The sequence below is a fragment of the Gossypium arboreum genome, chromosome 8 (genome assembly GCF_025698485.1).
Source record: "Gossypium arboreum isolate Shixiya-1 chromosome 8, ASM2569848v2, whole genome shotgun sequence".
Lineage (NCBI taxonomy): Eukaryota > Viridiplantae > Streptophyta > Magnoliopsida > Malvales > Malvaceae > Gossypium > Gossypium arboreum.
This window is the reverse complement of record NC_069077.1, coordinates 9192301-9216319: the sequence shown is the minus strand read 5'-3', so window position 1 is coordinate 9216319 and position 24019 is coordinate 9192301. Positions and strand designations below refer to the sequence as shown.

Here is a 24019-nt window from a genome sequence, read left to right as displayed (position 1 = left end):
TAAATTTATGTATTCTTTATAAATTTAAAATTTAATTTTAAAAATTATTTTTTATTTTTAAAGTTAAAAATTTAAATTTAACTTATAACCAAATAAATATTTTATTTATTTTAAAATATCACACTAAAATATTTAATAAATATTCAAAAGTATTTAATTAGATCTAAATTATAAAATTTAAAAATAATAAATTAAATTTTGAAAATAAAAATAAAAATTTTAAATTTTAAATTAATAAAATGTAGAACTAATGACATATTTTATCCTAATTTTGCTTCCTGTTAGCTCACGAGACTGACAAATAAATATTACGAAAGTGAAACAACTTGTTTTGCAAAACAAAATCACAACCGTCCAAAAGGCTGAAAAGTAGCAGGCAAGTGTCTGGATTTGTTTTATTCTTGTGGTGATATAAGCTTTGTAACGGCCCAATCAACTACTACCTTCACAAACAGATGTGTTTTATTGCTTACCCAGAAAATTTGCTTTATTTTATTGTGATGAGGACGTTAGGTGACAATCATAAGGCCCAAAACAGGTAATCAAAACTAAAAATAAAGCTAACCATATTTTTCTATATTCTTCATAAATTTAAATTTTAATTCTTATATTTTTAATTTTACAAACTTAACTCTTTTATTTTTAATATTTTAAAATTTAAGTTTAATAGTTAATATTGTTAAATTTATTAGTGTGATATTTTGTAATAGAAAATACTCACTTAATAGTTATATAATTAAAATAATAACATAATAGACTTAAATTTAATAAAATAATTTAAACAATGTTAACAGTTTGACTTAAATTTTAAAATTTAAAACTTAAAAGATTAAGTTACAAATTTACAAAAAAAAAAGTACAGGGACATTATAACTATTTAACCAAAATAAAAACTGAAACTTTTATTATTATTTTGTTTGTAATAAAAAAATTGAAAGAAACTCTGCTGAGGATAAGAACAAAGGGTATAAACCAACAAGAAACCTGTCAACATCCTCCTGCTCTTTCCAGAACCATCTTTCCAATTCCAAAAACCCTAATCATACTCTTAATGCAAATATTTTTTTCTGGTTAATATGTTTTTTAAATAAAATAAAATTCTTTAAATTTAATTTAAATAATGAAAAAAAAAGACAACCCAACTTTTTGCTTTGAGCCAAATAATTCCATTACACTCACTACATTATCCCATCTATAAAGGCACCAGATTCTTCATCTCTCTCTTACCATCACTACTTTAGGTTGGGTTGCACTTGAGGGAAAGAAAAAAAAAGACAAAAAAAGCAAGCTTGAATCTTTTTTTTGAAGATGGAGGGTAAAGAAGAGGATGTTAAGCTAGGAGCAAACAAGTTCTCAGAGAGACAACCTATTGGGACATCAGCCCAGACAGACAAGGACTACAAGGAACCACCAGCAGCACCCTTCTTTGAGCCTGGTGAACTCAAATCATGGTCTTTTTACAGAGCTGGTATTGCCGAGTTTGTAGCCACCTTCTTGTTCCTTTACATCACCGTCTTGACTGTCATGGGTGTGTCTCAGTCTAAAACCAAATGTGCAACCGTTGGTATTCAAGGCATTGCTTGGGCTTTTGGTGGCATGATCTTTGCTCTTGTTTACTGTACTGCCGGCATTTCAGGTCACCTTCCCCTTCTTTTTTTTATCTTGAACTTGTTGAAGATGATGAAGATTAGTGGTAAAAAGATGTTTAATAACCAGATCTGGGTTTGTTTTTCAGGTGGTCATATTAACCCTGCTGTGACCTTTGGGTTGTTTCTAGCAAGGAAACTGTCACTTACAAGGGCAGTGTTCTATATGATCATGCAGTGCCTTGGTGCTATCTGTGGAGCTGGTGTGGTGAAGGGATTCCAAGGAGATAACCGATATGAGATGTTGGGTGGTGGAGCTAATGTTGTTAACCATGGCTACACTAAGGGTGATGGTCTTGGTGCTGAGATAATTGGGACTTTTGTGCTTGTTTACACTGTTTTCTCTGCTACTGATGCTAAGAGAAATGCCAGAGACTCCCATGTTCCTGTATGTACTATTTTCTTCTTGCCATAAGTCGATTCAGGAACTATTATTATTAATTAATGTAGTTGATCTAACTATATATATTCCTATTTTAGAGGTGTCAAGTGGAAGGGAACTTTTAGGTGTTAAGCACTACATATCATATATAAATTGGCTTTAAAGTAAATAGTATTTAGTATTCAGAAGGGTTTTAGTTTAGGTTCAGCACCAAATCATGTTATTGATAGGCTTCTTTTGGGGATGATAGAGTGTGTTAAATAAGACTCGAGCAAAGTCCTTTGCTTCACAAAAGATTTGAGAAGCTTGGAGAACAAGAGATACATAGATTGTGCATTTTGGAGGTAAAAGTAACATGGAGGCTCTTGTGCAATTTTAATGGAAAAAAATGGTCTTTTCAAGTAAAAAATCTTCTTTCTATGCATGAAATTTTTAATGGAAAAATATCAATATGCTCTTTGAACCAACGTAAAAGGTATAAACTTAATTTACTTTTTTTTTTTTTTTTGGTAGAGGGGTAAAATGTATTTGGTCTCTTTATACAAGAACCTCCATTATACTTTTATTCATTTTGGACTGAAGTGATTGGATTAAACGGACACTCCGTCATGCTGATGTGGCAAGAATTTAGTGATAAATTTTATATGTTTGAAACTAAATACTAGCCACATCAATATGAAAAAGGATTGCAATCTATGGTGTTACACATTCCACTGCCAAGTGTGCATATATATTATATATATATTGCCTGACTTTTTGTAATGTATTTGTCGCAACTACAATGCAGATCTTGGCTCCACTTCCGATTGGGTTTGCAGTGTTCTTGGTTCATTTGGCCACCATTCCCATCACTGGAACTGGTATTAACCCAGCAAGGAGTCTTGGAGCTGCCATCATATACAACAAAGACCATGCTTGGGATGACCATGTTAGTATCATTCCTCATTCCCTATTGTTTCTTAGCTTTGGCATTGTTAAGACAGATTGAGTAAAAGTGTTTTTGTGTTTTGTTTTACAGTGGGTGTTCTGGGTTGGACCCTTCATTGGAGCTGCACTTGCTGCAGTTTACCACCAGATAATCATTAGAGCTATTCCATTCAAGACCAGAGATTGAAATGATTAAATCTGTGTGTGTGTGTGTATGTTGGGATCTTCATCTACCTTTGTGTTCCTACCAGTCCTTTGTTGTGTTGAACTGCATTTTGAATTATGGTGTTAATGTGTGTAAATTATCGCTAGAGTTGTGCTGTATTCAGCTTAATTAATGGAGGATTCTTTTATGTATTTCCTTATTTTATTGGGTAGTAGTTCAATTCCTTCAAATAGGTTGGGGAGGCATTTTTTGCTTACAAGCATCAATTTTGCAATTGTGTTCCACCATTACAGACAGCTTGGCCTGCCATGGGAACATATCCGTCTTTCAAATTCTAGACGACATTTGTTTGAATAGGACCCATGTCGATGCATACAACATTAATGCACGATATCCATGCCAACGACCGTCCTCCTGGAATTGCATGAAAATTAATTAATGAACTTCCAGAGCCCACATCGATTGTGGGCTTGATTTCATGTCCCAATGTCTCTTTTTCTTATGAAAACATGTAATTCAACTTATCATGGTCGGGTCACTCATTTAAACTTGGAAAGCTTGAAAACTTCTTCAAAAAATGAAGAAGGATTTGAATAAAAAATAAACATGTAAATAAATTTCATCATGATCAGGTCTCTCATTTAAGCTTTAAAGCTTTTTAAAAAATGAATAAAAAATAAAGCTTCTTAAAAAAATGAATAAAAAATAAGATTCGTTTTTGAAACGGGTCATGCCTTGAATTAGACTTTTTGGGCTGGGCTTGACATCATGTGGACAGTACTTGCTTCTTCTTTTTTTCTCCTTTCGCACGAATCAGCCTCGACTCCAATTTCTAAATCCCTAACAGGCAGCCCTTTAAATCCCTAACAAAAATATAATCATTTTTTCTCTGTTCCGATATTCTGGCGATATTTTGTCTTGTTCCCTTTCCAAAGCAATGGTGAGACCATCAAGAGCAGCCCACAACTCTTCTTCCAAAGCTGAAGCTATCCCAATGTTACGGTTGAAACCAAATCCCAATTACTTTTGTTGTTTCGAATGACCCCTCCAACTACTACTTTCCTTGTGATTTGGTCCATCGCCCTATCAGTGTTTAATTTAACTCACCTCGGCGGTGGCCAAACTCCATCCACGATCTTTGTTAACTGATATGAAATTTTAGGGCAAAGTGTCATGGCTTTATTAAAACTGCTACCCCAACACCAGATATTTGAATAAATTTGGTTGTTGATTTTTTTCCAAATTAAAAGAAATCATTTCCAAATTTTAGTATATTTAATTTATTATATTTTTAAAATTTGTTTTTATATAAAAAATTTAAAAAATTAATATGAGTGGGTTAAGTTAGATTTGGATAGATTTTTAGGCTCATGTTTTTAGGCTAAGCCTAAATTCTGTTCAAGTCCGGCCTGACTCGGCCTATAATCAAGTCTACTTATAATCACCAACTAATGGGAAGGGTTTTTTATGCAACAATTATAAAAAATTACAAAATACACATTCAACTATTCAACTTCTTCTCTTTTGTAACCAGTGAAATTATTCAGAGAAAGATAATTTAACAGTTTTTAAAACTGACATAATAGTAACATTAACTTTCAATGTTTATACATTGTGTCAATTTAGTCTTAAAAAATTTAACTCCTAACATTTACAAATTGTGTGATTTAGTTTGTTTATTTGTTTTTCTTTCATTGTTCCATAAAAGTTAATTTTAAAAGAATGAAGAGATTAATATTATTATCTTGGATTTTTGGTGTTTTCATTTTTCATTTTTTTAGTTTTTAGGTGAAAGAAAAAAAAGTAAAATTGCAAAAAAAAAACCTCCAAATTACACAATGTGTAAACGTTGAGGTTAATTTTTCTATAATAAAGATTAAATTAATACAATGTATAAATGTTGAGAATTAAAGTTATTTTATGTCAAATTTAAAGGCTATCACATCATCTTTTCATTGGTAATTTCATGATTGATAATAAAAAAGAAGGAAAAAGTTTGAATAATTAAATGATCATTTTATAATTTTTAAAATTAGTTAACAAACAAGAAACTTACCAACAAATATTAGGTGTAATGGTAAAACACATTGTATTTGTAAGAGAATGTAAGTTCAAATCTTGAAGATGATATTATTGAGAAAGACAATTACAACCCTTGAACATGAATGATAATAAAAAGATGTCGTCTTAACATTTTATATGTATTGTTTCAATGATTCAGTGAAACACTTTATCAAATTTTTATAAGAAATTGAAAAAAAAAGTAAAAATGTTTATTGTATAAAATGAAACTTTATTTCCAAAATGAAAATATGAAAAATGGTGCATTCTTTTCATAAAAGATATATGAGAAATAATTACTCAATAGTTTTTGGATAAAATTAATTTAATAAATAAGTGGTTGAATAAAACAATAAAATATTTTATTTATTAAATAAAATAAAATTTTATTACTAATAAAAATTATATTCGATATTTTGTATTTAAAGGTTGTTAAAATTACTTTTCAAATTTACAAATTTTTATTTTCAATTTTTCTCCAATTTTAAAAATATTTTTAATGAAAATGAACTTATCTTTATTATTTTTCATAAATATTTTTTAAAAATACTCAACCAGAGTACAAAACATATTTTCTTTAATATTTTCGATTATAAAACCACCTTTACTTACTGTTAATCTTTAATTTATCAAAAAATTAAAACTAAAATTATTTCGAATTTTATTTTCTTTTCACACAAATTAAACATCTATTTTACGATTTATAAAGATCCATCATTTCGGGAAAGTAGAACTAAAATAACTTCAATGTCCATTAAGACTCAATTTTTGGAGTTTGTAAATGTTATATTATTCTACTTAACACTATTGGTGTTTTATTGACTTTTTATATAATATTAAGGTGAGGAAATTTTGATGAAAGGGTTTAAACATGTGCCAAAATTGTTTTAATTATCAGGTGGAGATTGGTGTTTTACCAAATTATTAAATATACAAAAAAAATTAAATTAAATCAAAACGAAATTCAATTATATAAAATTTTTATAGTAATTTATTGAAGGTTAATATGTCAATTTTTTACTCTTCACAAATTTGAAATTTAGTCCTTATACTTTTTATTTTAAAATTTAATTACTTTTTAGATTTTAAAATTTAGGTCGATTATTAACACGTTAAAATTAGTTTGTTAAATTAATAGTTAGCAATTGGACTAGAGGTGCTTATGGGTTGAGTTGGACCGAGTTCGAGCTAGGCTTAAGCATTATATTAACATACTTTGTGCTTGCCCAAAATTGAAAAATTTATCAAAGGTCGTCCATATTATTTTTAATTTAATATTTAATAATTTTATATATTTTTTTATTTATTACAATTTTATACATAAAGCATCTTATTTTTCTAATATTTACATTATAATATTATATATTATTATAAATTTAATTTTTATGTTATAAATTATGATATATAAAACATAATATAATATACTATAAAAATATAAAATGGGTCAGGCCGAGCTCGGCCTATATTTAAACATGTTTAATATTTTTGTCTAAATTATCTTCAGTTTCAGGCGAACCTTTAAGCTTGAATGTATAATTCGACTCGTGAATAGGTTTAATTATTGGACCTAAATTTAAAAATCTAAAAATAGAGTAACTAAATTCTTAATATTACCTATGAGAGATTTTAACCTTTATTAAATGTTATGCAGTAATAAACACTACCTATCCTCTGAGTTTATGATGTTTCATGATTTCATTTGATCTTATTGTTCCCCATTTTTCAAGAAGAAATCGATATCAAAAGTGGGAAATGACGCCAAGAAGGTCTTAAGAGTTCAAAGATTGATTAATGGTAGCTTATAGCTCTCCAAGTTTAAAAAAGATTATTAGTTTCCTACTAAACCGATCAGCGATTTGCGGTCAGATTACAATTCATCCTACCCACCCATCAATCTTGGTTGTAGCTGGAAACTGATATGCGAAAGAAAGTACGTGGCTTTTTAGCTGGAAAGGAGCATCTGGCTTCTCTGCATATTCTACAGCAGACGACGTTACTCAAGGGATTGATGGAACTGCTCTCACTGCCATCGTTACCGTTTTTTTTTTAATCTAGGTTTTTAATAAACTTGTTGATGATATCTGTTGGCATTGAGGCGGCGTGATGTGTCGTTGAGAACACCAAAAATATCCTATTCCCTATAAAATAGTAAAAATAACAGTAAAGGAGAAGTAGGGTCGAATCCTCAGGGACCGGATTGTACGAATGCTCGTTCCTTGAAATCCTGGACAATTTTTTAGCCAAGAAAACCTGCGTTCCTGAAAAATAAAAAAAATAAAATTAATAATCTGGAAAAATAAAAACATAATTTAAAGTGAATTGAAATTGCGAAATTAAATAAATTGTAGAAATTGAAATAAGGAAAAATAAATAGAGTTGGGAAAAGAGAAAGTTTCTTATGTGGCGAGATTCCAGCTTCTGATTGTCTCGTTCCGCCTTGGGTTCAATCCTTGGCTTTTAAGTAACCCTTTTCAACTCAAGTAAGCCAGTTATAGTGGAAGAGGACGCCTACGACCACCAGCTCCAAAGATTAGACTTATGATTTTTAGGAAACTTGACTCTAGCCAGTAATCTATGCTAGATCAACGCTTCTCAATGGCGAATCCCACGCCATTTTGTCTCTTTTTCTCTCCAACCTCTGACGCAGTAAGTTAACAAACCGACTGTGCAATCCTTCCAAAACATTCAAAGCGACCGCCTTTGCATATGCTAAAAAGCTTACTTCTTAAGGGCCATCGACGGAAGCGTCAGCCTGTAGTGCGGAGAAACGATGAATACTTGGCGAGAAGGCTAAGTATGGATTTTAAGTCTCAAGAACCCTTTTTGGGGAATATTGACAACTTTTGGCTAGATAGGTTTTAGTGACTTATGATAATGGTGGAAAAAAAAATAAATATAAAAATAGAAAAGAGAATTTTATTGAAAGAAAATATGAAGAAACAAATGCCTAGACTTTCAGGGGAGAGTGTTTACAGAAAAAGATAAACACCTCAAAGAGTCACTTCACCCCCTATTAATTAAAGATAATTAAAATAAAATCCTAAAATTTAAATAATCCTAATAATTATACTAATATAAATAGAATGGAGTCTTATAAAATAAAATCTCTTCTTTTTGCGTTTTTAGTCATTGTGTCTTCCATGCTCGCACTTTTGGCACAATCTTTTTCCTGTGTCGTATATCAGCCCATTGTATCTCCAAATTCGCACTTTTGTCCCTTAATTTTACTTTCGCCTCCAAATCAGCCCCTAAAAGATAAAAAGACATAAATAGCTCAAATTAGTAGGATCAAGTTCAAAATAAACACATGATTAATACATAAAATACGTTATTCTGGAGTATTATCACGGCGTATAATTTTTTTCTAGGTTTTGGTTATATATATGGTTAAGTTTATATTATTTGCTCAAATCTCTTCGGTATATGAAAGTTTTAGTCTTCTTCATTCAAGGGAAGCACATTTTATATTTATTAAATACTACTACTGTATAGCCTTTTATAATGGTGTTTTTGATGTTATATATATCCCAAGAGCTTATGCGAGTTCCATTTCAGGAGCATCAAGTGGTATTGGTGTAGAGACAGCACGAGTTCTTGCATTGCGTGGTGTTCATGTGGTTATGGCAGTAAGGAACTTGGATGCTGGTAGGAATGTCAAAGAAGCTATACTTAATGAAATAAATGGTGCTAAGATTGATGTGATGCAGTTAGATCTTAGCTCTATGCCGTCTGTAAGGAAATTTGCATCAGAATTTCAATCCTCGAATCTTCCCTTAAATATCCTAATGTAAGAAGTCATATAAAGTGCTGCAAGTTCGACTGTTTACGGCCCCCTGCACGCGTTTACATGTGCATTTACAATCATTTGTGGTTCACTTAATGATCCTTTACACTTATTATTTGCTTGTGCTCGTGTCTGTGCGTCCAAAAACTAATAGCTTCTCTTTCTTTGCTTGAAAGTAACAATGCAGGGGTTATGGCAACTCCTTTCATGCTATCACATGAAAACATAGAACTGCAGTTTGCGACCAACCATTTAGGTAATTCGGATTTCAACTTAGCTGTGATGTATCAAACCTAATGAGATATAGCAACTATTTTGCAGGTCATTTTCTTCTAACAAACCTTTTGTTGGATACTATGAAACTCACCGCACGTGAAAGTAAAAGAGAAAGGAAGATTGTTAATTTATCTTCAAAAGGTCACCGGATGGTGTATGGTGAGGGAAATCCCTTTGATCACATCAATGATGAATCAGGGTAAAACTGATGATAAGCTTCACCAATTTGCCCCCTTATGGAGTGCAAAATCTTGGCTGAATACTTCCTAAAATGCTTGGTCATTTCTCTTATTTTTCTTGTTGACATATAGATACTGCCCTCGGTTTGCTTATGGACAATCAAAGCTCGCTAACATATTCATGCTAATGAGCTTTCAAGGCGTCTAAAGGTACACAACATGATCAATTTCTCTTTGATGTACAACCTATGTAGGTTATAGCATGTTGACACAGATAATATAGTATCTCATTAGGTTTTCTTTATTTTACCATTTTTAATTAATTACTACAAGTTCAGCTTCTCATATGCCATTAATGTGCCCAATAAGTTCAAATCTTTCAATGTTATTTCTCTTTTCTTGATATAAACAGGACGAGGGAGTGCAGATTACAGCAAATTCACTTCATCCTGGATCAATTATTATGACCGATCTTATGCGCCACCACAGTCTTATTAAGAGTAATCCTTCAAATCATATAAGATTTAGTTGATGTTTTTGCCTTTTAAAGATGATCTTTGTCTATTGGAAATCGAAAGGGTTAAATCACTTTCTTGGACTTGAACTTGGTAACTTTTTTTACATTGGGGCCTAAACTCTTTTTTGGTCTGAATTAGGCTTGAACTTGGCAATTGTTCTAACGTTGGGGTCTAAAATTCAGGCCCCAATGTGGGAACATTTGCCAAATTCAGGGACTAGTTTGGATAAAAAAAAAGTTTAAGCTTCAATGTAGAAACAATTACCAAGTTCAGGGCCTAACTTAGATAAAAAAAGGTTTAAGCTCTAATGTGAAAATAGTTGCCAAGTTCAGGTCCCAAGTAGTGATTTAACCCAAATTGAAAACAAGTTAGATTACTTTTCTATACTTCAATATGAACAAACTTCCCTTTGCAGCAGATTGGAGAGTCTCGTATGTCTTAGAAAATTCTAATGTTTTAATTGATGCTTGTATTACTACCAAGCTTTAAGGCTAAAGAAAAAGACTTGGCAAAAAGGATGTGGGACTTTAGCTTGAGCTTGACCAATCCCAAGTGGTTAGTTAACAGTAACCCAATGGGGGAGGAGTGACAGAGATGCACTCTCCTTTGATCTGAGAAATCCAAATTGTATGACTGGATTTCGGTATAAGATGTTCGCTGTTTTAAGGGCTGTAACTTATAAACTGAAACTATGAAAAACAAAAATATATGTATATATTTTTTTGGTATAAGATTCTAAGTTGCAGATATGCACCCAGTTTTAAGGGACAGGATTTAATGCGGAAAACTCTAGTCTCTGATATCTGTAGGTGGTTTCAACCGATGTAGTCTGATCAGATTCCGTTGTTCCAGCCGGTGCACACAGTAGCAGTAATAAACCGATGCAATTAACTCTCTTTTAATCATTGGTTAAAATTTCGGTGACTGATTGATGCGTAAATAATATTAAAAATAAAATTTTTAATTTTATATTTACAATTTATTTAGGACACTTGTAAATATTTTATATATATATACATCAAATAATTTTATAAAATATTATTATCTAAAATGGTACAATATATCATATCGATACTAATACATACTAATTTCAATAAAAAATAGTATGTCTACCAATATAGTATGAATCTGAAAACTAATTGATCAAAATTCATTCGCTTTAATTTTATATGATTCAAATTAGAAAACTATTTTCAAAAACAAATTGATTGAGATACTAATCTAGAACAAGAAATTAAACCATTTAACCATAAATCAGTATAAATACTAAAAAACCAATATAAATACGAAAAAGCTCTGAATAAAATTTTATATTACTAATTTTTAATAATTTATTCAATTGATCGAAACTAACACTAAAAACGTCGAAAACTGATGATCGGATCTAGAAACCTTGGGATTAGAGCTGTCATTTTTTTGTAGTAATTTGCTTCACGTAGGACATCTCTGTGAAAAATTTTGCTCAAGACAAATACCAAAGCAGCAGTGGTAACCTGCCAATCTTTTCCTCTTAGATCATTAATTTGCTACTCACGCAAAGGATCAATTACTAAAATTATAATAATCTGTCTGAAATTTGGACAATTTGGAGCTAAAACCAAATCCATACAAAGACTAGCAAAAATTTTTCAACATAAATCATTTTCCAACATTGGAAAGTGAATACAGGTCAAATTTGAGTTTTATCAATATGCAGCCAGTGTGTGATATATATAGGTACATCAATATCAACAGCCACAATTAAGTTTTTGGCTGAGCTCTACAGTTGATATATTAAAAAGAAAAAGAAAATTACCAGAACCAGTCTCAGCTAATTTCCACAAGTCAATCTTTGACAAAAGCCTAGATTTGGTTTTGGTTCCCCACCTTCTGTACAGAACTTTTAATCCCCAACCACTTTTCTTCAACCTGTAAAAATGTAAGAGGGAGGGGAAAATGGCAAAAGAATAGCTCTTCTTCTAACTATGTGTTTCTTGGGTGTAATAAAATGTACAGTTCTGTTTACACTAGCAAATGTTCATTGTCCGGAACTGCTTAAGTGGACTCCAGAGATTAGTTTGGTTTTCAACTTACTTTGCCTCCATTTTTGCACAATCTACTCACAAAAACACAGATTGTCTGCTGCTATTATGATGGTGAAATATGTGCAGAGTCTTAGACACCATCGACAATTTAGAGTGCGGTTAATATCCAGCCTCAAAAGCCTCTTGCATGTTGCTTACTGTAAGAACTGAAGCAAGCAAAGTGGCACTTCAATAACATTATCTCCCTTCAGGCATTAAAATTTCCAGAAACAACAGCTGCACCTAAAATGCCTGGAGGCCCTTCCCTGACATAGATTTCTGGAGCAAACTAGATTCCACCATTACGACCAAGCATCGATGAACCAGGATTAAGGTCCAGTGATGGTTTCAATTTCACATGGTCCCTTAAGAGTTGCTGAGACACATGATCAGCCAGGGCTGGCTGTCCGTTGTAGAAATCCCTATGATCCCCATGGCCTGGCCATCCATACTGTTTTCCAAAAGCACCAGTATCTGATGAAATCATTTCTTGAGAAACATTAGAAGCTTGTGAAATCCCTCGAAACATGTCAGGCTTGGGTTCTTGATAAGGGTTGTTAGCATTTCCATAAAAATTAGTTAGAGACCTTGGTATTATTCCAAGACCTTCATGCAAATAGGCCATTGGCTGTTTTTGGTGATGAAATGGAATGGCGCCACTGCCACCGGTAAGAGGAGTGGATGAACCAGAGAGAGCATGAGGGCTAGATATAGGAGACGGGGACATCCTTCCACTAAAATTTTGTGGTGACCTTGGATGTGGTAGAGGACTGCCAATGGGCGAAACTGGGCATGACATGTTCCTAGGTGTATGAATGTCACTGCAATAGATGATTAAAAATTATATATGATAAAACCAAGAGATAATGATCATATATAGATAATAGCAGATATAGTTGACATGTCAAAATATTGGTTGCAGACACATTTTCTCTAAATGCAATCATAAAAGTAGATAAAAATCAATACACCGGACAAAGGTATTAAGACCAAAAGGATTTTGCAGAAAAAATACCTTAGCTACACGTGAACAATCTATTACCATACATGAAATCATAGCACAACATATGATGACATATTACAATGATACAAAATGTCATTAGGAATCAGTTTAAGAAGAAAGTGTTCTAAGCATTGACCAGAAGCTGACATAGCTATGGCTGCTATTACGTCACTGTCAAGGAAATGATGGCTCGAAAAGCAGTTACCAATGTTAACTTCCCCTCAAAGGCCAACAACATCAGTGCCCTCATTGTTCAAGCAGAATGAGAAAATTTATAGCATATGCCAGAAATTTTGCTAGTTCTTTTAAAAATTATGCTATTTTAAGCTGCAAAGCAACCAAAGGCCTTCTGTCCGCCCAAAGTTTGTATACAGCATAACCACTCATATGCAAATTTAGGGCACATTTAAGCATGCATGATAGGCTACACATACAAGTATCATTGGCTATTTAAATGCGTGCATCCATGTTAGAGAGAAAAACAGACCTGGATCCTGGTCCCGTTTTTAAAGCTCTACATGGAAGGCTAGCCGTCCCTTCTGAATCTATGCATGGAAAATTTCTAGCATTTCCAATTCCCTAATGAGAAATTAAAAAGCAGAATTTAGTCAGAAATGTCGGTAAAAAACTAATGATCAAATCAAATCATTAGACAGACCAATTATACAAAATTAGTAATCATCTCTATACCAGTGTTCTCATTGCATTTGCAACTGCAGGTGATGGGTCTGATGCATCAGCACTAAAAATGGGTCTTTCTAGCGGTGCTGCATTTTTTATGAAAGGATGCTCTAAAAGCCAAGCTGCTGTGGGGCGGTGTAATGGGTTTCTTTGTAAACACTGCCTCACAAAGTCCTTTCCCTCCTCTGAAAGAGTATCAGGAATTGCTGGAAGTTCTTTACTATTGCCAATTTTGAACATAGCAGCAACCTTTGAAATAGTACAAAAAAGAATAATAAACGAAATTAAGTGGTTAAGATCTTTTCACATGGAGACACAGCATACTCCAATAGAAAGGAATGTGAAGCATTAGGATGCCCATGCAAGAGGGAAAAAAAAATTTTAATTAAAATTTTGTTGAATTAGTGATGAACGTCTGTTTTTTACAATAGGCAAAAGCAAAATTCATGCCTCTGTATAGATATTCACTAACCCCTTCATACTGGCTCCAAGGAGGCTTTGTGGTAGCCATCTCCAATACAGTGCACCCAAGGCTCCATATGTCAACAGCTAGGTTACATCCATTTGAGTTTTTAATAACCTGTAACAGGAAATGGAATAAACAATATTAACAGAAATCATCATAGAAATGATGACCATGGAATAGAAATTAAAAAACCATGCAGACCTCAGGTGCCATCCAATAGGGGCTTCCTTTGAACGATAGCGGACAAGATGACCCTGTAATCTGCAAATTATTTCAGACAACCTATATTAGCATCTAGAAATGTGCAAAATCAGCAATTATGCATAAAGTATTCTAACTCATGGAGCAGTAAATTACAGGTATTACTTTTTCTGACTAGGATTAGGATTGTAGGATTTATGTAAGAAGATGACTAAGGAATTTAAATTACTCATGATAATATCATATGCCAGGGTCTGATTTGGTTAAGCAAAGCAACGTATGCATGACTTATTTTAGGTTTTCTAGGTAAAACCATTAATTACGAAATTATAGATAAAGTGCTCTTACATGCTTTGCCATCCCAAAATCAGCCAATTTCACACGTCCATTGGGATCAACCAGTATGTTTGCGCCTTTTATGTCTCTGAAAATATTGCACAATGTAGCAAATGATACTCCAGCATGATTGACACATGGGAGTTATGATGTTCCCAATGTGAAAACCCAAGTATAACTGGAAAAGAAACTCACCTATGAACAGTATTTTTAGCATGCAAGTAAGCCAACCCAGACAAAATTTGTTGAGTATAATTCCGAATGGCACTTTCACCAAACGGACCATACTCCTGAAGAAGTTTATAAATGGAGCCACCAGAAACGTACTCCAAGTATATATAAAGTTTATCATCTACCTGTTCATGAATGAAAAGGTATACAACGGAATTAGAATAAATCATCAACTGCTCCTGTTGATCTATTTATATTTAAAGTCAAGGGAACTTCTAATGATGACAAAATCATTACAGGAATGACACCTTTACAAGATCTTAAAATCAAAAAACAGAAAACTCACAGTTTCATATCCATAATATTGCACTATATTTGGATGTCGTAACTGACTAAGCAGCATAATTTCCTGCCAAAACACTACCCATGAGTATAAAGATCACTAAAATTATTAACACCAAAACAAGAAATCAAATCCTCAATGAACACCAGCAAAAAATATTTCAGTTCTTATAGCCACAATTGCCAGTAAATTTCTTTCTAATAAAAAAATAAAACTAAAAAACAAGGACATACTTGTCCCAACTGCTGTGCACTTTCCTTTGATTTGGCATCATCAGAAAACAAGGTTACTTCCTTCATTGCACACATCTCCCCACTTTCACTAATGCAAGAGAAAGAAAAGACAAAAAGGAGATAGAAAACAGTTCAAGCATCAAAATAGCGAGGAAAATTGCAAAAATAAAAAAGGACCACTGGGGAAAACACGAAAATCAACAACCTTGAACAAGGAGTGCCCACATTCAAATTTGATGATAAAGTTAACAAGGATTAATCCAAACTCAGACACATTATAATTAGAAAAATAGCTGGAGCCAATCGAACATATAGCTTTATGAAGATAAAGTGGTGACTATGGAAACAAATAATATCACAAATGCAATACTCAAAAGTGAACACATAAAAGAAATAAAAGAACAAAAGATAGATAGTGGAGCATAATCCTTCTAACATACCTGTTAAAACCAAGATAGACATGTCCAAATGTACCCCTCCCCAACAATCGTCCTTTCTTCCAGCGGGAGCAAGGGCTTGTTGGGTTTTCTGCCCTACCAGGACTTCGGGGAAATGATGGAGATGTTGCTGCAGAATACCCAGGAGAAAAAGGGCAAGTATTAGATATAGTTATTGGGGGAAGAGGCAACCTGTGGCTTTGCTGTTTCCCATCATCAGGTCGGCTTGTAGGTGACTCAGCGGCAGCCCCTGCTGCTCGCGGATGCAAAGGGGTGACAGCACCACTGTGTATCCTAGAGCTGGGACCAGGGCTCGTCATTCTGGGACTAGGTAAAGGAGAACACTCAGGGCTACACCTGCTTTGTGGCCAAAGCAACTGCCCTGACATATCTCCACCAACAGAATTATGGCCTGAACCAGGACTAGAGCATTGTCCAGATCCAAGGAAAACTATGTCGGAGAAAGGCTTTCCGGTACCAGGACCAGAGTTCCAAACTTGCTCAAGACCAAATGCTCTCAATGGACTTCTAGAAGGACTTGACATTGAACTGTCCGGGGCACTAGACAAAGCACCACGCTGAGGAATCTGTAAATTCTGCACATGATTGTTCATTGACCCTCGCTTAGGTGACGTGGATAGGTACTGATTATTAAAAGATATGTTAGATGGCTTCAGTATCTCTTTTGACTCCTGATTGACGTCAGACAACTGATCCATGTGCTTTGTGCTACATTAAAAATTAAAATGACAATTGATCAGGGATAACATACAATAACTGAAAGAGGGGCAGTTCAGAAATACTATAAGTTAAAATGATATCAAATTAGTTAAAACTCACCCAGATGGACTGTTTGCTGCAGTTCTCTGGCCATTCTCATAATCAGAAGTCAATGGGCTTAGTAGACGGGAATCAGACGGATCATCACTATCAATAGAGCTATCACTAGAAATAGAAGCAGTAGCAAAATCTCCCTCACCATCTACACGATCCAGTTTCTTAGAGAATTGTCCAGGTTTTGGCAAGGGTGATGGCTTTGACCCTCTGTCAAATCCTGGTCTTATAGATGCATTAATTCCAGAATTAGAGCGTAAAACATTAGCATGATTCCCCCCAGGAAGAGGAAGTGGTTGAGCATGAGGCCTTTCCACGAAACTTTGACAGCGTGATACTTGCGTGGAGGGCGATGGTGATCGCGATGGGACTCGAGACAGAGATCCCCTTTGCGAGACAGCACCACTACGGCTTCTTCGAGAACCCCCAGATCTGCTAGTGGATTTTTCATCAGATGTGATCTTAAGCTTACGATTTATAGCATCAATGAAACTCTCTTTGCTTGCTTTCTTTTTGTCTTCTTTGGATGAAGACTTTCCCCACCATGGAGGCATATTTACGTAATACAGGGTAAATTCAGAGTACAAGATCCCCTTCTTAATTACAGTTGGTGCCAACCTCGACACCAGTTATCATACTTGCTGCTAACACACTGATTAAAATTGAACCAAGTCCAACGAGGTTTTCCGTAACATAATTACAGTACAAGCACAAAGAATGGACATGAATTTGGGTTTGCCAATTAAAGCATGTTGCAGTCTCTAAAAATACATCATCCTGTAAGAACCTGTATAAAAGCTTCATCATAAACATCGAGCAAATGATGTACCAGAAAAAATGAAAGGAATAAAAACACATAAACAAGAATTACACTAAACGTGCAGGAAGGAAGACAATGACAACATACAAGCAGAAAGGACCCTCAATAAGCACACAGACAGAGTAAGTTAAGAATCGAGTTAGACCGCAAAAATCTTAGTATGTCAAAAAATATTTGGCATTAACTTCCTCCTTAAAAAACAGCCTTATAAGATGCATTAATTTCAAATTTCACATCTAAAAGTCATAACTTTGAATTTATTGCTTAACTAATCATTGGTCCACAACCAGAAGACGCATTCTAGCTTAGACTATTTAGTCCAAAACTACTTTTAAAGTTCTAATCAATAAACATAGCAATCCAGCTCAATTTTACAGCTAAAAATAGAGCAGATATTGAACAATTTGCACAAACAAAAAAGGGGGACCTTGCCACTCAATTTATTACTACCAAAACAGATCCAAGATTCGGGTACCCATCTTTTACACAAAGTGAGATGTAAACTCAATCTCAAAAATCCAAAACACAGTTTTTAAACGCTGGATCTACAAATTAAACCAATTCATATATCCAAATAAAGAAAAATGAAACGAACTTACTACAATTAACAAAAGCTAAGAACTCAAATCTGACAACTTACACAACAAAGCAACTCCAAAATCAGAATCCCTTCTCTAAATTCATCACAACCTAAAAAAGGAAGAAGAAAACCCATAGCCCCATAAGTTAAAACAATAAAACAAAGTGATTCAAAATGAAGAAAGAAACGCTCAAATTTCACTCTAGAAAACAGAGTAACCCCTCAGTTCACTAGCTCCAAACTTGAACACAATACACAAATCAAATGCTGATAACCTTCAGAAATCATCAAAGTAAATCCAAAATTTGAGCTCAAAATACCCCCCAAAAAAACTTAAAAAACGAAAAACAAAATAAAGAAGAAAAAAGAAAAGAACCATTACTTACAAGTGAAGTGTAAGTATAGCCCGTCTAAAAGAAGTGTCAGTTTTCAGAGAGACGGCAAAGAGAAAGCTCAAAAGGCTCTAAAATGAATGAATGAAAGAGAAAAGGAAAAAAAAAAAAAAAAAAAAAAGGAAGGAAAGCAAATCAGAGAGAGAAAAGAGAGATCTTTTTTTTAATTTTAATTTTAATTTTAATTTTTAATAAATATATATATTTTTTATTTTTTTTAAGTGAGTGAAATAATAGAGTGCTGTCTTTGTGCGTTTAAATAAGAAACAGAAATTTTAATTATTAAAAAAATAGAAAAATGATCTTCTAAGAACTGCCTTAGATTTTATTATTTTACCTATAAATCATATCCGTCTGATTTAATTTTGTTGACTCTAACTCTTGATTGCAAAATGGGTGTGCTCTGATTACCGTGCTAACTGATGCATTGGATTGATCACTCCCCCCTTTTCCTCATTTATTTAAACGGCAACTTACTTAAAAAAATATTCCCATTATCATTTATCCCATATGCTTTACGCAATTGCGTGTCTTTTATTTATTTTATTTTTAGTTCTATTTAAGATATTTATTTAATTAAATATATTAAATATTTTCTGTTTAAAATATAATTAAAATAAATTATCTAAAATAAAAATAAAATTCAATTTATTTTCAATCAATTTATATTTGCTCCTATCATTCAGAATTTGGTACCTTAATCTTTTGTCATTTTATCTTTGTTATATCCATCTAAACCTATGTTATGTAAAGTTTTTATTTTATTTAAATAAAATCTTTAGTTTTTAGTCAATTTTTTAAATATATATCATAAAATTGAATTACTATAGTTGAAATTGTAATGATAAAATCGGCAAATATTGGTGTAGTGATAAGACACATTCCACTCTCAATAAGAGAATACAAGTTCAAACTTTAAGAATAACATTGTTGGGAGAAACAATTATAAACTCCAAACATAAATCGTAAAACAGATTAAAAATAGGCATGACGATAAATTTAGTCTTTAACGTTCACATTATTTTATCACTTTGGTCTCTCTCCTTTTTAGTTATATTTAGCCATTAACTTTTCAAAAATAGTCAAATTATTTTTTAATGAAAATACGGACTAAAACACTACTTTTTTTATTGAAATTGGTGTGATAAATTGCGTGATAGTCCACATACATTTTATGTTAATATAACATTATTTGTCTTTTATGTCACATTAATAAATAATTTAAAAACTATAAAACTAAAAAATAAATCAAAATTATAAAAACTTCATAAAAATTCAAAATATATATATTAGCATGAAGTATACATGAATTAAGGATGTTGACTATTATGTTTAAAAGTTAACATTTTAATTGGCATTTCTATTAAAAAATCAATTCAATTCTTTTTCAAGGTTAAATTTAACTCTTTTAGAAAAATTAAAAATTAAATAACTAAAAGGAAAAAGAAAATAATTCAAATTGACAAAACATACAAATAATGATACATATAAAATCTCTAATATTAAAATTTTATTCTAATTATAAACTAACAAACATTGTTTTGTCTCACTAACACATGAAAATGACATTGTGACAAACTGGATTAATTTGGTTTTATTTGTAAAAACTGCTGACATTTTAAAATTAAACTTATTTTCAGCCTTTGAAGATCATAAGAAAATAAAGACAATAATGAGATTAAGGGCAAGCCTATTCATTCCCAAGCATATAAACAATCTAATAATAGTTGATTAAGTTTTTGTTCGATATTATTATAGGTATTGTTCTCAACATATGAGGACGTAGATTTAAACGCGTTAAAGCGAATTATTTTTATATTTATGAGTTAAAGAAGAATAATAAATAATTCTAAGATTGCGTAAAAAAAGAATATGATTAGAAATATAAATTTTAAATATAGATGGTGAAATAAATATGAATAAAAATAAAAGATGGAATTGTAGAATCATGTGCTTAATTGGCAATAGAAATAAATAACAACAAATAAAATCATTTCATCTTTAGAAAAAAGAATGCACCTACCTAGCTGGATAGGTTGCCAACTAATAGTTACTGCTGGAGATTAGATTTATATATGGCATTTTCCAGGTTTTTTACACTATTATTAAATAAACCAAATAAAAAACTAATATTGTGGGCCACAAGTGAAGTATACTTTATAAATGCAACCCCCAAAACTGCTGTAATTTTTTTGGTAAAAATTTGTTGCTAGTCCCTATAGTTGTATAGAATTTGAGATTTGGTTTTTGTACTTTAAAAGTTAAAAATTCAATCCTCTTTTTTCTTTTTTTTTTTTTTTAATTTAAAATTTCTAATTCAATCATTATCATCATTGATAGTTTCTATCAAAATTTATCAATTTAACATGTTTATTTTCTTTATTATTTATATGCCATGTCATACGAGAACAACCTAATTAAAATTTCAAGTTGACAAATTCGATAGAAAATATTTACGATTTTAAAATTAGATTATGATTTTAAATAAAAAATAGGAGTTAATTTTAATTTTTTAAATATAAGGATTAAATCTCAATTGTTGTTAAAGTATAATGATTGATAACATATTTTAACCCTTATTCATATAATTGAGTGTAGCGAAAAGAATCTCGATGCTCTAAAAAAAATTTGTCTTCGTTTAAAAGTCTAATCCAAATTGACTCTTAATTTAATTGAGACCCAATATTAGTATGAGTGTGATATATTGAAAGGTGTTAAAATGATAGGAGTTATGAGAGTGGATATTGAAAGCAGGGCAGTACATTGGGAATAATCGGAGCCTATGTTAAGAAATAATGAAATTTAGGCTTTGGATCAAAATGGTTGTCCTTTGGTTTATACCTCCTTTTATTTCTTTTTATAAGGTATAGTAGACGCGTTTATTTGCCTTTATATTATACGCGTTTCCTAAGGGAATAATGTAATGTGTCCACATTATTTATTTCGTTGTGTCTACTTTACTACTTTACTAATTATCATCATCATCATAAGGGTTAAATTTTAAAATTATATATAAATTTTGATTTAATTTACGATTTATACATATATTTCGATTTTGTGCTATTATACACGTAGAATTCTAATTGTGATTCAAATGTATAATTAAAATATTAATTTTGATTTAATCATATGTATTTAAAGAAATAAAATACATCAATTTATTTTTATATGAGATAAATATAATTATTTATGTATGCAATATATAAACATAAAATGATGTTATATCAATAATTGTGTTAATAATTTACAATAATTAGATCAAATTAAAATTTTTGTATAAAATTACACAAAATCAAAATTAATATATTCAATTACACATTAAAACATAATTCATGTATAGTTTTGATATTTATCCCTCATAATAATAATTAAGTTTATTATTACTTAATTTTTACTATTTTTGGTGTATCTATAGTAGATATATATATTTTTATAATTTAGTATAAAATTGCATCAAAGTTTATTAAATTTAATGTTATATATAAAAAGTAAAGCTTAACAAATGTATTATAAAATTATAGTAAATACTATCAATATTATTTCAAAAAATAAGAAAATTTATATTAAAAGGTTTAAAAAGTTGCCAAAATTATATAAAGAAGTTACCAAAATAATATCGCACGGTAAAATTATCACAAAATTTCTGTACTATATATTAGATTTCATTTTAGTTTTTATTAAAAATAGATAAATTAGCCCTATATGTTAGATGAGTAAGCAAAATAGTCCTTTTATTAAAATTTGGTGTTTATATGTAAGATATAATAACAAATTTAGTCCCCAATCTTTACACATTTATTCAATTTGACTCGTACTCTTTAATTGGAAGTAAATTAGAATTTTTTAACTAATAAGGCTAAAAGGTCAAAAGTCCTCAGTAATAAATTAAAAAAACAATTAAGCCCTTTTAAATTTAATAATTATAATTTTTTAGTAAACGGGCTAAAATGCAATCTAAGATATAGTACAGGATTTTTGTGGTACTTTTACCAATATCACACTAATTTTAAACCCGAACGATGTATGAATTTCTCGTTGTTATAATACTATTTAATTAATCTTTTTAGGGTAGGGATCATTTACATTGGTGTAAAATCATCATATTTTATTTTTCATTTATTTAGGTCATGCATTTCAAATTTGATGCAAACCAAAATTTATAATTATATGTTTTATATAAAAAAACTTCTTTAAATCGATATAATGGAGATATCGGATTAGTTCAAAATTTTACATGCATAATAAATATAATTATATTAATAAATTTAATGGTTGAATCATTAATTATTATTGGTACAAATATATACGAAATTACGTGTTTACACCAATTTAAGCAAATCCTTGGCTATCATATATATTTAAAATAGAACTAAATTATATAAATACTAGATAAAAAATTCATACACAATTTAATTAATAATAAAATTGTAAATATTTTAGAATTAAATCAAGATAAATATTTTTTTATACCATACCTATACTTACTCATAATCCTTCACAACCTTTAAATAAGAGGATAAATGCAATTTGAGTACGCTCAAACTTAAATCTACCTACATTGACAATAAAACTAATATCAACTAAACTAAGACTCGATCGATAAATCAAGATAAATATTTAAAAAAACTTCAACACGATTAAAATTATATTATTTTTATCGAATATGATAATTTAATAGCATGTTATATACTTTATGTCCAAACAAAACATAATATATACTTTTGTCTTGTTGTTTTGGAGTATGAACCGAGCCAACCCAACCCTACCCTTATATTACCAGTCACAAATGACACTCATTATTAAATTGCACCTTGGATCCCTCCCTTCTTCTATAAGTACATTCTTTACTCTCATTTCTATCATATATTAACGACCATTCTGTTTATGCTTCTTATTCCACCAGTTTTGGAGAACAATATCTTTTCGTTAGTGATTAAATTACATATATAATCGTTGATGCTGGGATCATGTAAAGTGGAGGTGACGATGACGTAGGGCGGCTCATCTTACTTAGGGTAACGGAGAGTCGTTGTGCATGGTGGTCCAATTATGACGGTTTTGGAGTTGGTGAGAGAAGAAGGAGAAGATAAAAAAGAGAGTAACAAAACCCGATTTCTAATGATGTTATAAAATTCGATTTTGGACCGAATTAATTAAATAAAGTTAATAAATAATTTAAAATAAAATAATTATGAGTCAAGTGGGAATTGAAAATGTCGAATTAGTATGTGTTATTGAATTAAAATGATTAATCATTAATGACTAAAATAAACGGAAATTTAATTCTTGAATTAGTAAGTGCCTTAAATGGCAAATAAGCTAAGAGCATATTAATAACTAAACCAAATATAAAGGGATGAACTATGTTTAATGGTTAATGAAGTCATCATTTTCCACTAACAATTGTTAAGCTAATTAATTCATTAAATTAGCATTATAATTAGTTTAATTAACTTAGAAATCAAAGTATAATATGAAATGTAAGTGGGAGAGAAGGTTATTTTACTCACCCACTCTTGC

At 31.2% G+C, this 24019-nt stretch overlaps 3 protein-coding genes across 5 annotated transcripts; 2 read left to right on the top strand and 1 right to left on the bottom strand.

The window, feature by feature from the left end:
• The first annotated feature begins 1078 nt into the window (after window positions 1-1078).
• LOC108469812 (aquaporin PIP1-3) lies at window positions 1079-3351 on the top strand. The gene is made up of 4 exons (XM_017770864.2): window positions 1079-1636; window positions 1736-2034; window positions 2816-2956; window positions 3047-3351. The coding sequence occupies exons 1-4, from the start codon at window positions 1309-1311 to the stop codon at window positions 3140-3142; spliced, it is 864 nt and encodes a 287-aa protein (XP_017626353.1). The 5' UTR covers window positions 1079-1308; the 3' UTR covers window positions 3143-3351.
• A 3749-nt stretch (window positions 3352-7100) lies between these two features.
• On the top strand, window positions 7101-9629 carry LOC108468382 (short-chain dehydrogenase TIC 32, chloroplastic-like). Its single transcript, XM_017769269.1, has 5 exons — window positions 7101-7219; window positions 8715-8909; window positions 9143-9222; window positions 9288-9441; window positions 9554-9629. The coding sequence occupies exons 1-5, from the start codon at window positions 7101-7103 to the stop codon at window positions 9627-9629; spliced, it is 624 nt and encodes a 207-aa protein (XP_017624758.1).
• A 1934-nt stretch (window positions 9630-11563) lies between these two features.
• Window positions 11564-18721, bottom strand: LOC108469867 (mitogen-activated protein kinase kinase kinase YODA). Of its 3 annotated transcripts, XM_017770945.2 has the most exons (13): window positions 18494-18721; window positions 18168-18217; window positions 16714-17494; window positions 15877-16602; window positions 15437-15524; window positions 15207-15269; window positions 14885-15045; window positions 14702-14777; window positions 14354-14413; window positions 14159-14266; window positions 13696-13935; window positions 13493-13584; window positions 11564-12823 (listed from the first exon to the last, which is right to left on the bottom strand). In XM_017770945.2, the coding sequence occupies exons 3-13, from the start codon at window positions 17259-17261 to the stop codon at window positions 12292-12294; spliced, it is 2694 nt and encodes an 897-aa protein (XP_017626434.1). In that variant the 5' UTR covers window positions 17262-17494; window positions 18168-18217; window positions 18494-18721; the 3' UTR covers window positions 11564-12291. The 3 variants fall into 3 exon arrangements, with proteins under 3 accessions (XP_017626434.1, XP_017626433.1, XP_052887717.1); XM_017770944.2 differs by lacking the exon at window positions 18168-18217; XM_053031757.1 differs by lacking the exons at window positions 18168-18217; window positions 18494-18721 and adding an exon at window positions 17615-18142.
• Window positions 18722-24019: the final 5298 nt, after the last annotated feature.